A 16,792-nucleotide genomic window follows, 5' to 3' on the forward strand; every position below is an offset into this window, starting at 1 on the left:
TGACGTGTACCTATGATGAAAATTACAGGCCTCTCTCATCTTTTTAAGTGGGAGAACTTGCACAATTGGTGGCTGACTAAATACTTTTTTCCCCACTAATGAAGATTTCACAGGCCACTCACCATATTTCAACATACAGGTGTCCATATTAATTGTCAGTTCAATTAACTGTGTATATTACTATCTGTATTGGTTTCTGCAAAAATAGGAATGTTAGTCATTCTTTTCAGGATTTCCCATTTAATAATCACTCATTTGCGGATCAGATTCTGTTAGAGCCAATGACAATCCTTCACAAGCCATTTTTCACTTTTCAATCTCATGGCCTGTCTATATATTCACTTTTACACTCAAAAGCACAATAATACAGTATAAAACAACAAAGTAACACCATCAGTATTTGGTTTTTCTAGAGTAATTTCTAGATTTATTTTAAATGTCTGTCCTCTGTATAGAAACCAACTCAGATGTCCGATTTCATGTATACTGGAGGTGTATCACTGTGAGGCAACTGCGAAGTCCATTTTGATGTCCCCGATGCTGGGTTCAAAGGTGAAACTATAAGACACTGATGCCCTTCCATCCCCTGAGCTCTCCCAGGGGGACCTGAAGAAGTACACTCCTTGTTTCCGATGGAGACTCCATTCACAGGCACCCTACAGGGGTACAAGAGGGGTTCATTTATTCAACTGTAGAAAAATGTATAGAATAATTTTATCAGTTCATTTATTAATTTAACCTTTATCAGGGATTCATACTGAATTACAGAAAAATACAAATTGCAATGCATTAGCAGTTGTATTGAATTTGAGTGATGTTAGTACCTCTTCACTGACTGGTCTCATCAGGCCCATGCTAACTTTGACGTCATCATTCAGTTGGTACTCCATCCACAGGGCCACACCATGGCAACGCCCCCTCCTGTACAGAAACACAAATGGTGCTAGGGACTGTTTGGAATGCCATTATCCTATCAGTGCACATTTGAGAATTTACGCTTCCTGTGCTCTGGCTAGGAGTTTTAACTACAATTTACTTACCGGTATGAGAAATAAAATACAAATTCTGAGACCAAAATAAGAGTCCTTACCTCGTAAGTGGTAGTGATCCCTGACGTCTGATTGGCTGTTCAGGAACACACTGTAGGAAGTCAAAGGTCATGACAGCTTTGGGCTGGGTCAGGGCCCGACAAGGGTACTCCCACAGAGGCTGTGGCTCAGCCTCACGGGACTCACGGAAATCCAGAGACTGCTGTAAGGGGATAATTAAAGGTGCACTGCTGTGAGTGAGCTAATGAATAGACTAGAGCAGTGCCCATTTCCATTGCTATCTTTGATCACATTGATAAAAAGTATATTTTTCTCCAGTTGAAATTAGACTAGATCAGCAATGCGATTATGTCCATTCACCTAACGGTAGTTTGAGTATATATTGAAAAAGGTTTGTGAAAAAGGTGGATTCTAACCTGAATCATCTCATCCATAGGTCCAACGTCAAAGCCTTCACATGTACCACAAGGAGCTCTTATCCTCCACAGATCCTGAGAGAGGTTGAGTGAATTAAAGACAGCGGAGAGAGACCGAATGAGAGTCACAAATAAGTTCAAAAGTGTACTTTTCATTTTACTACAGATGCCAATATCTCTTACCTGAAATTCCACAGCGACTATGCAAAGTGTGGCAGAGCAAGGCAAGATGGTGGCATTGGGTGTCAGCAGACGGACCAGAGCAGTGCGACAGTACCAGAAGTACAGGGAGTGCCAGGGCAGAAGACTGGTGCTGAAGTAGGGCTCACCCATCAACACTGATATCTAGGGGACACATGAAACAATATAAATACATGACTCAAATAGAAAGCAGCAGAAAAGAGTAACAAAAACTGTTTTATAAGTGTAAAATAGTTTTTGTACAGACACTGTTCAGGGGTTTCTAATACTGCATATCATACACAGTGGGGAAAACAAGTATTTGATACACTGCCGATTTTGCAGGTTTTCCTACTTACAAAGCATGTAGAGGTCTGTAATTTTTATCAATCTAAAACAAAAATCCAGAAAATCACATTGTATGATTTTTAAGTAAATATTTTGCATTTTATTGCATGACATAAGTATTTGATCACCTACCAACCTGTAAGAATTCCGGCTCTCACAGACCTGTTAGTTTTTCTTTAAGAAGCCCTCCTGTTCTCCACTCGTTACCTGTATTAACTGCACCTGTTTGAACTCGTTACCTGTATAAAAGACACCTGTCCACACACTCAATCAAACAGACTCCAACCTCTCCACAATGGCCAAGACCAGAGAGCTGTGTAAGGACATCAGGGATAAAATTGTAGACCTGCACAAGGCTGGGATGGGCTACAGGACAATAGGCAAGCAGCTTGGTGAGAAGGCAACAACTGTTGGCGCAATTATTAGAAAATGGAAGAAGTTCAAGATGACGGTCAATCACCCTTGGTCTGGGGCTCCATGCAAGATCCCACCTCGTGGGGCATCAATGATCATGAGGAAGGTGAGGGATCAGCCCAGAACTACATGGCAGGACCTGGTCAATGACCTGAAGAGAGCTGGAACCACAGTCTCAAAGAAAACCATTAGTAACACACTACGCCGTCATGGATTAAAATCCTGCAGCGCACGCAAGGTCACCCTGCTCAAGCCAGCGCATGTCCAGGCCCGTCTGAAATTTGCCAATGACCATCTGGATGATCCAGAGGACGAATGGGAGAAGGTCATGTGGTCTGATGAGACAAAAATAGAGCTTTTTGGTCTAAACTCCACTCGCCGTGTTTGGAGGAAGAAGGATGGATGGGGCCATGTATCTCGAGATCTTGGCCAACAACCTCCTTCCCTCAGTAAGAGCATTGAAGATGGGTCGTGGCTGGGTCTTCCAGCATGACAACGACCCGAAACACACAGCCAGGGCAACTAAGGAGTGGCTCCGTAAGAAGCATCTCAAGGTCCTGGAGTGGCCTAGCCAGTCTCCAGACCTGAACCCAATAGAAAATCTTTGGAGGGAGCTGAAAGTCCGTATTGCCCAGCGACAGCCCCGAAACCTGAAGGATCTGGAGAAGGTCTGTATGGAGGAGTGGGCCAAAATCCCTGCTGCAGTGTGTGCAAACCTGGTCAAGACCTACAGGAAACGTATGATCTCTGTAATTGCAAACAAAGGTTTCTGTACCAAATATTAAGTTCTGCTTTTCTGATGTATCAAATACTTATGTCATGCAATAAAATGCAAATTAATTACTTAAAAATCATACAATGTGATTTTCTGGATTTTTGTTTTAGATTCCGTCTCTCACAGTTGAAGTGTACCTATGATAAAAATTACAGACCTCTACATGCTTTGTAAGTAGGAAAACCTGCAAAATCGGCAGTGTATCAAATACTTGTTCTCCCCACTGTACATATCACCCCCAAACAGAGTTACTGTTAATACCTGTTCCCCAGCTAGGTCAGTACTGGACAGCTGGTCAGGACGAATCCCCAGAATCTGAACTCCTCCTCTCATGGAGTTGGCATCCAGCACCTACAGAAAGATAAACGTTTTAGCAACTAGCAACCCTGTGTTCCTTGACTTTTACTAATAGATTTGAACTAAGTCAAGGCTTTTGTTATGGGGACTCCACTCACTTGTTCAATGACCTGCTTCAACATTCCAGAGTTTTCCAAACTGAACACCTGGATGGATAGAGACAAATCTTATTGTGTGGCCTTGTTGGAATAATTTCAAATACCAAATAGGCGAGTAAACATATACAAGTAAGAGCATCACAAAGTCAAAAGAGTAATACCTTCTTAGCTCCAAGCATGTGAGCGAAGACGGGTAACAGACTCCCATCACTGACCCCTACGCACACGCTGTCTGGTTTTACAACCTAAAATTGACAAACACCCATATTCATTATTTGTATCGAATAGTAGCTACACCACATCCATTATGGCAAAGCAGCAAAAACCCTGCTCTATACCTGAACCTCAAACCTCATCACTCACACTGCGTAGAGCGCTGACGTAGCTCTGTGTGCGCTGGTGGTCGTTGAGCTCCCCGAAGCGTGTGCGTGTCCACACCAGGTGAGCCTGACAGACGCAACATGGCCGACAAGGTGGTACCTCACTCAATGTGCCCTGTTGACTGAGAGGACACATAATAAACAAACACACACAGCTCTGATTAGACAACCTTTACTCACCCTTCTTTGTTTGTGCAACATTAGGTAACTACAGACAGTTTTGTACATCTAAGTGGTCTAGAGTGTATGTATGAGTTAGTTACCCGTCTGGCTGTAGGCTGTACCACAGGCTGTAGTCGTCATGGGAGACAGTAAGGCTGAGTTCCTCTCCCTTTGCCACCCTTCTCTCCACAGGAAGGAAGTAGACACTCTGCATCCAGTGATCCCGCCACTAAAAAGACAAACACACAAACATTACTTCCTCAAACTATCACACATGTACATCCATGACATTCCCACTGCACTCACAGGAGCGGACTGAGGGTCTGGGTAGGTCCAGCTGGGAGCCATGGAACACACGATGGAGCCGCTGGGGTCCATGTCTATGTCCCACCAGGAGAGGACCACTTGAGCCCGGCCACTGGACTGAGCTGGGAAGCTGGAGGAGTGGGACTGAGGGGCACTGCTCACTGGCTTACTGAAATCCACACTGAGAGAAGAAAAGAGAGAGAGGCATAAATTACCACTGAATGAGAAGATTCATTGGGAATATATGAATAATACATGTTTGTTCAACAATGTGCATCTCACCTGAACATGGTGCAGAGAGGCCCTAGTGGTGTGAAGCGGTGAGGGGGCACCTGGCTGAGCTGGATGTCACAGACAGAGTGGGCTCCAGCACAGTGACTTACAGCGGGAGGGGGCAGCAGTTTGCGACCATCCACCTCCATGGGTTGTAACTGTGCCCAACTCCACAACTGCTCTGACTCCACTAGCTGGGCATACACTGTGGCACGGTGTGGCACAGCCTCACAGCCCTCCTACAGGAGAAATACACATCTGCTTCACACGTCTGATTATTTTTCTCACTTTCGCACAAACGCACAACACACACACGCAAGCACACACAGACACACCTACCTGGACCAGGTTGAGATGAGCATGTTCGTAGCTGGGTAAGGCTCCCTCTCCAATTAGTTCAGTGTCAAACAGCTCTGTGATGAGGACGTTGGCTCGAGTCTGCATGTCTCCATCTGTAATGAAAACACATATGTAGCAATCTTATGATAACATACAGTTGAGGTTAAAAAGTTTCCCTGCACAGTTAAAGAAAAGTGCTCCAAAGTGGATGTAACTGCAATGTATGGGGCATATTTCAGAAATATTTCAGGTCACAGTTCATTACATTGGTTATTGTTAAGATGATTCTAAAATAAACTGTGTGTCAAACTTGGAGTTTGTCACACACAAAAGGAGTTACCGTTGCTGCAGCACAGGCAATTTGAAAAGTAACTTTTGAACCAGCACAACTGTACATCACATGGCTGTGTGTATGATACGTGTGACTTACCTAGTCCAATTGTCACTTCTGTAGAGTGTTTATTGATGATCTTGATCTTGTCTGAGAAGCCATTTTTCTTCACTATTCGGAGAGCAGCGTCTGCCATGGGCTTGAAAACCTATTGGATGATACAAACAAATCACAATCAAATGGTGTTTCAAAATAAATTCTTCATTAGGACACCTTTAACATTTTCCTTCATTCCATTTCCACTTTCCTGTCATTGACGGTGAATTGTAAATGCTCTTTGATTGATTTGCCAATGGTGTGTGGGTTTCAGCAAACTCATGCTCACCTCTACAGCGTAGCAGTAGTCAGCCCCAGCTGTGACAGCCATCATGGACAGCAGTCCTGTTCCAGTGCCAATGTCCAGAACGATGACTTTCTCACCCCGTGCTTTCACTCTGCTCACAGCAGCCCTTATGCCCTGGTAGTACTTCTCATTCTGGAGGGCAGACAGACAGACAGATGGATACATCAGTGGTTCCCAACCAGGGGTACTAGGGTCCCTGGAGGTACTTGGCCTATCCACAGGGGGTACTTGAGAAGACTCATGAGGCCATAAACCTACTGGTAAAATGCATGAGGGGTACTTCAGGGGTATTCCGGGCAGAGCTAAATTCAGTTGGTGGTACAGTAACCAAAAGGTTGGGAACCACAGAAACATACAGGGGAAGAAAACAGCTTCCACTGTCTCTTGTACAAACTATATGCTGTAAATGTTCTTTCCTGTCAAAGGAAGCAAGGACACACACTCACCCTATCGTGATCGTGCAGCATATCAGCATAGCAGGACCTGAGAAACAAACCGGTGATCATAATTTGATCAGATACTGACGTGGGAACTCTGCCTAAACGCCCCGGGCGCTAAATCGAGCTCACCTCATGGTTAAAAAAAGTGATTTGACAAAAATACAGAAAACAGTGCTTTGTATAGCTAGTGCAATAAATTAACATACAATTATATACACACGAAATATTGCATTGGAGGAATATTTTAATGGAAAAGATGTGGTTGGCTTGCTAGCATAACGTCAACTACCTGGCAATCTCTTGATGGTAGTCATACTCCTCACTCTCCTCGACCCAATCCAACGCGCCTGTGGCCGGGTTGGCACGTCCGCAGAAAGTCTTCATTACGGTAGCTATAGATCGATTCCAATGCCGCGCTTTTGATTCAATATAATATATATTATATTCCAGAATAATAAAGTTTTTTACACTAATCCCTAACAAATTGGATTATGGCAGCATTGCCTTAACGGGGGCAGACATGTTTTCTCCCCTCCCCTGGAACGTCAACTGGGGCGTATTCATTCCGTAAATTCTGTTGGAAAACGTTTCTTAAACGGAAGCAAACGGAACAAAACGGGAGGAAACTACCTGAATGTGTCCAATAGAAACTCTCGTTTTACTCGGTTTGCTTCTGTTTTCTTCTTAAACGTCAACGGTTTCCGTAATGAATATACCCCTGACGTCACCCTCCAACTCACATGACTAGTGTCGAATTAACCCCTTGTAATCTGAGAGTGCTTCTGCTCTTTCTTTCTGGCAGTGAACACTTGTCAATGTAACAATCAGATTCATCAACATCTATTTTTCCAAGTAAAAAGTAATGAATTCCACAGATTTTCTTTAGAATTTATTGTTCATCTGAATATACAATGAATCATACAGTAGAATACATCACATTACAGGTGCCCCAGAGATTCTGTAGGTACAGTCTCTTGTGGTAACGATCAATTCAGAACATCAAACTGATTGATTGAAATTATTTTGTAATTGTAATGTATTTCATTAAGACTATCTCACCAGCCAATATCCATAGTACCACCCTGTGAAGCTGTACAAGCATTTCACTGCACCTGCAATAACACCTGCTAAACTGTGTACAAGACCAATAAACTTTGATTTGAACTCTGCAGACCATCAAGCTTGATTTACAATCCACTGTGCAGTGGATGGATGTATTATAAAGTTTATATAACTTATGAATCACAAGCATGTGTGTTGTGTGGATTTAAAGGGTGCAAAATTCTAGTCAGGCACACTTGGCAGTAGGCAGACAGAATGGCATGCTAGGAGTAGGGACCAGGATGTCAGAGAAGATGGGTCGGTAGCCAGCTGGAAGAGGAGGGGTATTCTGCTCCAGGAGGTCCAGAACTGTCCCCCTCACATCCCTGGAGACATCCCCCCTAACATCCAGCAACACTGACACATGCTCATCACTGAGGGGCACAGACAGAAGAGAGTAGACCAACACAGAAGATCAACACCTGACCACTGAAGAGACACCTGTAGAAGTGTCCCTGATATAATCATGTCTATCACTTAGGAGTGAGGACATTAAGGCAAATGTTAGATGTGTAAAAAAACATGAATTGTTTTCAAGGAAATTGATATGGTAAGGATTGTGTGTATACCTGATATCTGGGTACTTGGCCACCAGTCCAGACACCTCGAGAGTAAGCATGCTGGGGTCTTTAAGCCGGATGAAGTCAGCCAGAACAGGCAGTAAAGCCATTGGGTTCACCTCACTCACTGATCCCTCCACTTCCTAAACAGACACAGTACATGCATGAAAATTGAATACTGTAAATAAAATGGTACAGTGAATTAAAATGAAGGAAGGGGTGGGTATATGTTGAGTGTGGTGTGGGTTGGGTATGTAGTCTGTGGATCGTGGGATAGAGGACAGAGCAGAGCTGGGCCGAGTGTCCCACTAGACTGGGTGTCACTGGGTGTGGCTAAACTCAAGTGTATCCTCACCACCAGGCCCTGGAAGAGATCCCTCAGATGCTGGGCATCCAGTGCCATTCTCTGGGCCAGCTGGCGCCGCTCCTCTGCATTCCGACACACCAGCCTCTTCTGCATCAACACCCTCACATACTCCACCACCGTCAGCCACTGGCACTCCTCCTGCAAACGCTACAGGAACAGGGAAGGGTCAACAATACCATACAGAAGACTAGTATAGTCAGCTACAGACTAATTTGATTGTCAAAGAGCCTGACCTGCCGGCAGGGTGGGCGAACACGACTATACAGCTCAAAATGTCGCTCCAGGACTCCACATAACTTCAGGGTAACCGTGACGTCTCCCTGGGCCAGCCAGGAGCGAGACAGTAGTCCCTGCAGGAAGGGCTGGAGCTCTAGCAGCAGCTGGTCCATCACCAGGCGGCAGGCCCTCCTCACAGCCCGGTCTAGAGCAGCCAGGGGGCCGGGGGGAGTCCGGGAGAACCGGCTGGCTGAACGGGACGAGAGCTGCTGCTGCAAACTCTCTGTGGAGGTCCTGAGGAGAGGAAAGGAAAGGAAAGAGGGAGAAGCAGAGGAGAGGAGATGAGAGGAGGAGAAGCAGAGGAGAGGAGATGAGAGGAGGAGAAGCAGAGGAGAGGCGAGGAGGAGAAGCAGAGGAGAGGAGATGAGAGGAGGAGAAGCAGAGGAGAGGAGATGAGAGGAGGAGAAGCAGAGGAGAGGAGATGAGAGGAGGAGAAGCAGAGGAGAGGAGATGAGAGGAGGAGAAGCAGAGGAGATGAGAGGAGGAGAAGCAGAGGAGAGGAGGAGAAGCAGAGGAGAGGAGAGGGGCAAGGACAGTCTTGAACAAACTGTATAATATACTGCATGTACAGTGAGCTCCATAATTCATTGGACAGTGACAATTTTTTTGTTATTTTGGTTCTGTACTCTAGCACTTTGAGTTTGAAAGGATACAATGACAATGAGGGTGAAGTGCAGACTGTCAGCTTTAATTTGAGGGTATATTCATACATATCGGATGAACCGTTTAGAAATTATAGAAGCTTTTGTACATGGTCCCCCCCTTTTTCGGGCATCAAAAAACATTGGACAGTTTAACATAATGTAGAATAAAGTAATCATTGTTAATATTTGGTCGCATATCCTTTGCATGCAATGACTGCTTGAAGTCTGCGATGCATTGACATCACCAGACGCTGGGTATCTTCCCTGGTGATGCTCTGCCAGGCCTGTACTGCAGCCATCTTCAGTTCCTGCTTATTTTGGGGACTTATTGCCTTCAGTCTCCTCTTCAGCATGTAAAATGCATGTTCAATTGGATTCAGATCCGGTGATTGACTCGGCCAGTCAAGGATTTTCCACTTTTTGGCCATCAAAAACCCCTTTGTTGCTCTAGCAGTATGTTTAGGGTCATTGTCTTGTTGCATGATGAAGTGCCGTCCAATGAGTTTGGAGGCATTTGGTTTTATCTGAGCAGATAAAATATTTCTATAGACTTCAGATTTCATTGTTCTACTTCTGTCTGCAGTCACATCATCGATGAAGACAAGTGAGCCTGTTCCACTGGCAGCCATACAGGCCCAAGCCATAACACCCCCTCCACCATGTTTCACGGATGAGGTGGTATGCTTTGGATCATGGGCATTTCTTTTTTTTCTCCACACTTTCCTCTTTCCATCACTCTGGTACATGTTAATCTTTGTCTCATCTGTCCACAATACTTTTTTCCAGAACTCTTGGGGCTCTTTTAGGTGCTTTTTAGCAAACTGTAATCTTGCCTTTCTGTTCTTCAGGCTTATCAGTGGTTTGCATCTTGTAGTGTACCCTCTGTAGTCCTGCTGGTGTAGTCTTCTACGTATGGTAGACTTTGACACATCTACACCTGCATCCAGGAGAGTGTTTTTGATCTGTTGGGCTGTTGTCAGGGGGGTTTTCTTCACCATAGAGAGTATTCTCCGGTCATCCACTACAGTGGTCTTCCTCTGTCTACCGGGTCTTTTGACATAATTGAGTTCACCGGTTGTTTTTTTCTTGTTAATGATGAACCAAACTGTTGACTTGGGCATGGCCAGGGTTTTTGCAATGTTCCTGATTGATTGATTTTCATTTCTGAGCCTTATGACGGCCAGCTTCATTTGCATCGACACTGCTGTCTTCCTCATGTTGTCACACCACAACAACAACCTCCAAAGGCAATAGCAAAGTCTAGAATCAATGCTATTCATCAACAGCTCTCCTGCATTCACTAACGACACAAATGAATACACCTGCCTAACGACACACATCTGTGAAGCCAATTTAACAAATACTTGTAGTACCTTAAAATGGGGGGACCATGTATAAAAGGTGCTATCATTTCTAAACAGTTCATCCGATATATATGAAAATACCCTCAAATTAAAGCTGACAGTCTGCACTTCACCCTCATTGTCATTGTATCCTTTCAAACTCAAAGTGCTAGAGTACAGAACCAAAATAACAAAAAAATTGTCACTGTCCAATGAATTATGGAGCTCACTGTATGTGTGTACACAGACTCACATTAATGAATGTACAGATGAACAGAAACAGATAGCACTGACAAAAATAAAACAATGTACAGAAGCTCACTTGAGGATGATGCAGTTGCTTATAGAGGCCAGTAGATAATGGAGGTAGAACTTATTTTGATTTGTGCTCTGATCCCTGCGGTGCTCCTTCCCAAATTCCACAAGAGCCTCCCGAAACCTGGAAACAGAAGGAGACGGAATGAAAGACTTACATATTGGAAAGAGAAAGTGGAACCGTAATTTAATTAATGTGTGAAAAGTATCACTGATTCTATGCCACATTCTCAAACATACTCACATAAGAACACACTGACCCACCTATTGAGGAGGTTCTCCATCTCATAGAGCCCCATCTGTATGGTCTGATCCCGAAGTGATTCACTAATCATCAGAGCCACCCGTGCATTCTCCTCCAGCATCTAACACAACCACAACACAAACACAAAATCAGCCCAACTCAATCACCGGCCTCAAAACACTCCTCAACGTGTCGCCTCAAAACAAACACAACATTGCCACAACTCATGTATGTGCATGTAAATATAATTTAACCACATTTTAAACCAATATTAATGTAGAGGTAGTGAGGTATGTATGTTTACCTGTGTGATGATGGTTGGCAGGCTGGTGAGGTAAAAGCCCTCGTGGTCAGTGTCTGGTTCCTGGTCTCTCTGCCAGTCTGTCAGCTCCACCTCTAGGGCCTTGTGCATCCACTCAGACACACTTTTCTACAACACAATACACACTCCACTCAACCACACCTTTCTATCACACAATAAAACACAAACTCCACGGGGGCCTGCCGAGTGGCGCAGCGGTCTAAGGCACTGCATCGCAGTGCTAGAGGCGTTACAGACCCGGTTTCATTCCCAGGCTGTGCCACAACCGGACGTGCCTGGGAGTCCCATAGGACGGCGCACAATTGGCCCAGTGTCGTCCGGGTTAGGGGAGGGTTTAGCTGGTGGGGCTCATCGCGCTCTAGCGACTCCTTGTGGCGGGCCGAGTGCAGGCTGACCCCGATCGCTGGCTGGCTTCCGGGTTAAGCTGGCGGGTGTTAAGGAGCGGTCATGTTTCGGAGGACGCATGCCTCTCGCGAGCCCGTTAGGGAGTTGCAGCGATGAGACAAGATCGAAAATTTGGGAGAAAGGGGGTAAAAAATAATAAAAATAAATAAAAAAAACTCCACTGAGACAGACAGGAGTTTCCCACACCACAGTGCAGGTGCACACAAAACATCCCATCCACAGAGGCATTAGTATGCAGGCACACTGACAAACAAACACATAGACAGATCTAGTTAGAAACACAGACAGACAGACAACACAGCGATCCAGATGTCTCACCCACCCGCACACTGTGTACGTATTTGTTCTGCAGCTGTTCCAGACCCTCCTTGGAGATCAGCGGTCCCGACTCCATCTCCACCACTAAGTCTGGATGCCCCATCATATCTGAGCTGCACACACACATACAGGACACACTGATCACACCAAAACAACTCGGAGTCTTCAGTAATTAACATAACATCTATGATTACTTTGGACATTTATACTTGTTTTATTCATATATAGCATTAATTTGTCCATGAGTGTCTAGTTGATAGACCATATGGTTCAAGAGAAAATAGCCTAATTAATGATAAAACATTTAATCAACAATAGCATTATTTTCAATTACTTCTGCAACTCCTCAAACTATTTACTTTTTCACAACTGTCACCAGTTTGACACAAAAACATCGAAAACAAATACATATTGACAATGGCATAGTAAAATAAATAAAAGTGTGTAAAAACAAATATAAAGGATATTTCATTCTCAAACCCTCATATTAAACACCAATGGTATTATGGTTTATATTTAGGATAATTTTTTACAGCTTTGTCATTCAATTTTTTATTTTGAAATCATCTTATGTACTTATTTCATATAATAATGTGATAAGGCCACACAGAGGGCCAGAGATAATTACAGACACCTGTGATAATCTGAAGTACCCAAAAGGGCCACTAGATGTCTTGTGATAGATTACATAAAATCCTCGAAAGATACCAACATTCTGGTAGTTTACTGGTAAGCTTAGAAAGTTTCCAGTAATATACTCTCCTTTTGCAACCCTATTAACACCCAAAAACATATTTTAGCTCAAATTGGTTGGTCTATATTTGCTCACCTGTTGTAGATGTGTAGGACCCAGTTAAGAACAGCAAAGATCTCCCCACTCTCCAGCTCCCATCCGCTGACCTGGCCCAGGTGTGACTGTAGACAGCGGTGGCAGGCGCGGAGGTAGGCCCTGGTCAGGTTATAGTGGGGCGGAACGCAGTGGTCCAGCAGGTGGCGCACCGTGGCCAGGTCTCCCATGATGCCGTGCTGCAGGGCAGACAGGTGGCCTGCAAGGCCAGGCCCGCGGGTGTGCAGGTAAGAGACGCTACGGAAACGCGCAGACACCGCCTCTTCTAACACCTAACATTAGAGTACAACATCACTGTAAAGCACCTGTGCAATGCTACTGTCAAAACATAAGGAAAACCATCCCTGTATCTCATTAACATAGGGCCTAGGCCTATTGCATCATGCTCTGTTGCAGTCATGTATTGTGTTGTACAATTCTATTTGCATAGCAATGTGGGCTCTTGAATGATGCTCAACTCTATCATTGAATCTCACTGTATTCAACAAGTCTAGACATACTTGAAAGAAGCGCTCCCTCCAGCAGCGTGGCCGTCCAGGGGGAAGAGGCCTGCTGTGCCCCCCTGCACCTCCTCTCTCCTCCAGCATGGCCTGATCCAGCGCCTCCTCTCGCTCCACAATCCTCACAGCAGACACAAACGTTGTAGGGTTCTGCCTGGCTAAAGCCAGTCCACTCCCCACAACTGCCCACAGCTCCTTCCCCAGAGCCTCCACCAGCTTTCCAACGCCTGAGAAGTAGTTCCTGACCAGCTCCTCGTCCTGGGCACTGAGGGCTGTCCCTGCTGTCCCAGGGGCCCCCGCTCCATGGAGCTGCCACAGGACGTCATCCTGCCAGCACTCCAGCTCCATCAGACGGGCGTGGGCCTCCAGGAGCCGGCGAGACTCCACCAGCCTCTCTGTCTCCGATACCATGCTCCGTACTAACAGGTAACAAGGGAGGGAGACACTGTAGTTTTAGCCAAGTTACAGATTGACATAGTTATTGAAGTGTATGCTGAAAGGGAGTCATTCAATTATTCCTTAAGGAACAGGATATGTGCATTTATGTGAGTCTCTCTGAAGCTTCAATTAAGTTTTATTTTAACAAATTCATGAAATATTTTCCCAGTCGTGAAGCTACAGAACCAAGGAAGCTGTTGGGGCAGTCTCACCAGAGTAGAGGCGTGGCAGGTTGCTAACGGCAGCAAGGAGTTGACAGTGATTGACAGAGACCTCTTGCATCATCTCCAGAGCCTTGACCCCCTCTGCGTTTCTGCTGGACTCCACCCCTGCCTTCCCCAGGGCATGGGACACCTCTTTCAGCTCCGCCCGGGCCTCACGAAGCTGCTCCAGACCCCAGCCCACCCCCTCTAGGTAGGACTGGACCACTGACTGGAGGAAAGGCAATGCTCTCACATTCAGAAAATCATTCAAGGCACAACTGGAAGTGCCATATAATAATTTGGTGGGTGCTTATATTTGTCCTGTTTCACACATGTACAAGTGTGTATTATACAAATGTGTGAATTGGAAATGTGTTTTTTGCATATCCCAACTCTCCCTGAGACACCCTAGGAGAGTGGGGTCACGGCCAGGGTCTGCCATTATCAACAGCGACCCTGGAGCAATTAGGGTTAAGTGTCATCGACAGATTTTTCACCTTAACATATACTATGTTAATATCAATACAGATGAATAACCTGTCATCTTATAAACATTTTGAAAAATCTATTTCTCCCTCAAGTCTTAATAATTTAATGTGGGAAGTGACAAAATCCTCTAGTGAGAGCAGGTGTGTGTGTGTTTGTAGTTTACCTTGAGTCTTGACTGGATGGACGAGGTCCTCTGGCTTTCCCTTTTGCGGTACTGTCCTAACCTCTCAAGATGCTCAGGGCGACAGAACACACCCGATGCCCACTTCAGGGCCGCGCCCCGGGCCAAGCTCTCTGCCCTCTCCGCCTCTGGCCACACCTCTGGGAGCGCTGCCGCATCTGTCAATCACACGTAAACAAGCTAAATTCTCCAGACATTATGTGACAGGAGGATCCACATGAAAAGTATACATCTCTGTCTGTCTTTACAGAAGAATATCCCTGTTTTGTTCAGCTTGTATGAGTGTGTGGACATTAGTGATTATGAGTCAATGGAGAGCAGCACGGTGTGTTTATGTGTGTGTGTGTGTGTGTATGTGCAATTTAAACAAACAGCCCTCTCTCTGTCTCACAGGTGGTCATGAGACAGAGATGTTTACTACAAGCATTAAATGTGACATCAGCTTTTCTGCCGCACAATAAACCTATGGAGAATGAGACTAATGCATTCGTAAACAGCACCATCATGCTCGAAATACAGGCATGGTAGAGATGCCATCTCAGAGAAACAGAAGAATAAGCTTCCTCTGTCTTAAACACAGAAACAATTCCATTTGGAGAGGATTAGAGATATACATGCAAATGTATTACAATGTATTATTTCCTCTGTTGTGAGTCAGTGAGAAGTGGGTGTTGGTTAGAGTCAGTGGGTACAGTCTGTTTTGGTTGTTAGCAGTGTGTGAGTGTGTAGAGTAGTCGTCTGTACCTTCAGGTTTGTCACCACCATTCTTGTCTCCGTCTGACATTTAAGTTCAGTTCAGTGGTTCGCCTGTCCACCTCCAACAGTGCCCTACCCAGAGGGCCAGAACACCACTGAACAAGGGGGATGATCAGAGCCCGAAAGAGAGAGAAGGCGTGGAGGAAAGAAGGCACATATCCATTGTACTGACGGCCTTCCTCTCACACTCCCAGACACATCCTCTACGCAGAGGCCGGCAGGAAGGGAGGGAGAGGGGGCAAAGAGGGGGAGGGCAAGAGGGAGGGGACTATAGCCAAAAGACACAATCCAGATGGATGGGGGAAAAGGGGGAGAGCTAGGGGGTTGTGGTCTTGTGTCCAAGAGTGCCGCTCTGTGTCTGAAATGATTATTTTCCTTTATGGACGAATGAATTTTATACATACTTGTTGATAGAAAAATGCATACATACAGTACTTGTCATTAGAAATTTAGGGGAAAACTCTCTATTCCATATTTGTAAGACATTTGTAGTTTGTAAAGCAGCTCAATACAATAATTGAATTCTGTACTGACCTTCAGCTGTACATTGGTCTCTTTGAGGAGCGAAGTACCAGCAAAGTCCTCCGATCCTCCACAGCTGTTGAGATCTGGGACAAACTAGGGACGTTTCACAACTGCTACCTCTAAAGGGAGTTTGTTTATTTGTGTATCAGCCAAGGCCTCTGACCTCTCCCCACGTCTGTGTTTACGTCTCCCCATTTCCTGGACCTCTTCAAAACACACTGAACCTTGCCAAGTGGCCCAGACACTAGCCAACAACAGCCTCCGTGGGGGTATTATTACAGCCTTTGTATTTGTGATGGTATTTCTTAAAACTATTTTCCTTTCCAGTTTGTAACGCAATCCAGTTCATGCAGCTTCCACAAATCAGTGACGCAGTCAATTAGAGTTTATTTGATGTAAAGGCTCCTGTACCATGTCGTTAGGGGTTCATATAGCAAGTACCATAATGGGTTGAGGCCAGGTATCTAACAAAACAAAAGACTAAGAGAAACATCCCAAATATGACAGCAACAGATTGGGGAGAGGATGTTATATTGACTCCTCTAAGGGTGGGACTGCTGTACCGTCAAGGCCAGTACCCCATTGTTCTTACTGTATCTTACTGACCACCCGGATCACTAAAGTCACTAGATGTCTATCATTACTTCCCCCACAACATTAGCCTTGTGCACCTCACCACTCATGTCA

The 16,792-nt window shown here is 45.1% G+C and overlaps 2 protein-coding genes across 4 annotated transcripts; both read right to left on the reverse strand.

Annotated features, from left to right (window-relative positions):
• Positions 1-217: 217 nt before the first annotated feature.
• Positions 218-6,810, reverse strand: prmt7 (protein arginine methyltransferase 7). The gene is made up of 17 exons (XM_084171256.1): positions 6,561-6,810; positions 6,278-6,314; positions 5,814-5,963; positions 5,528-5,636; positions 5,098-5,210; positions 4,768-4,997; positions 4,486-4,666; positions 4,281-4,408; positions 4,001-4,139; positions 3,799-3,882; positions 3,638-3,685; positions 3,444-3,533; positions 1,649-1,810; positions 1,466-1,540; positions 1,091-1,251; positions 825-921; positions 218-656 (listed from the first exon to the last, which is right to left on the reverse strand). Exons 1-17 carry the CDS (start codon positions 6,653-6,655, stop codon positions 498-500), a joined length of 2,058 nt encoding a protein of 685 aa, XP_084027382.1. The 5' UTR covers positions 6,656-6,810; the 3' UTR covers positions 218-497.
• Positions 6,811-7,153: 343 nt separating this feature from the next.
• Positions 7,154-16,192, reverse strand: exoc3l1 (exocyst complex component 3-like 1). 3 transcript variants are annotated; one of them, XM_084171486.1, is made up of 14 exons: positions 16,115-16,192; positions 15,569-15,675; positions 14,807-14,982; positions 14,164-14,383; positions 13,514-13,932; positions 12,996-13,285; positions 12,171-12,279; positions 11,426-11,551; positions 11,142-11,242; positions 10,885-11,001; positions 8,533-8,809; positions 8,288-8,446; positions 7,942-8,075; positions 7,154-7,746 (listed from the first exon to the last, which is right to left on the reverse strand). In XM_084171486.1, the coding sequence occupies exons 2-14, from the start codon at positions 15,606-15,608 to the stop codon at positions 7,560-7,562; spliced, it is 2,355 nt and encodes a 784-aa protein (XP_084027612.1). In that variant the 5' UTR covers positions 15,609-15,675; positions 16,115-16,192; the 3' UTR covers positions 7,154-7,559. The 3 variants fall into 3 exon arrangements, with proteins under 3 accessions (XP_084027612.1, XP_084027611.1, XP_084027613.1); XM_084171485.1 differs by having other exon boundaries at positions 15,569-15,938; XM_084171487.1 differs by having other exon boundaries at positions 15,569-15,652; positions 16,115-16,181.
• Between the last annotated feature and the right edge of the window lie 600 nt (positions 16,193-16,792).

Source organism: Coregonus lavaretus (assembly GCF_964263955.1).
Source record: "Coregonus lavaretus genome assembly, chromosome: 11".
Classification (NCBI taxonomy): Eukaryota; Metazoa; Chordata; class Actinopteri; order Salmoniformes; family Salmonidae; genus Coregonus; species Coregonus lavaretus.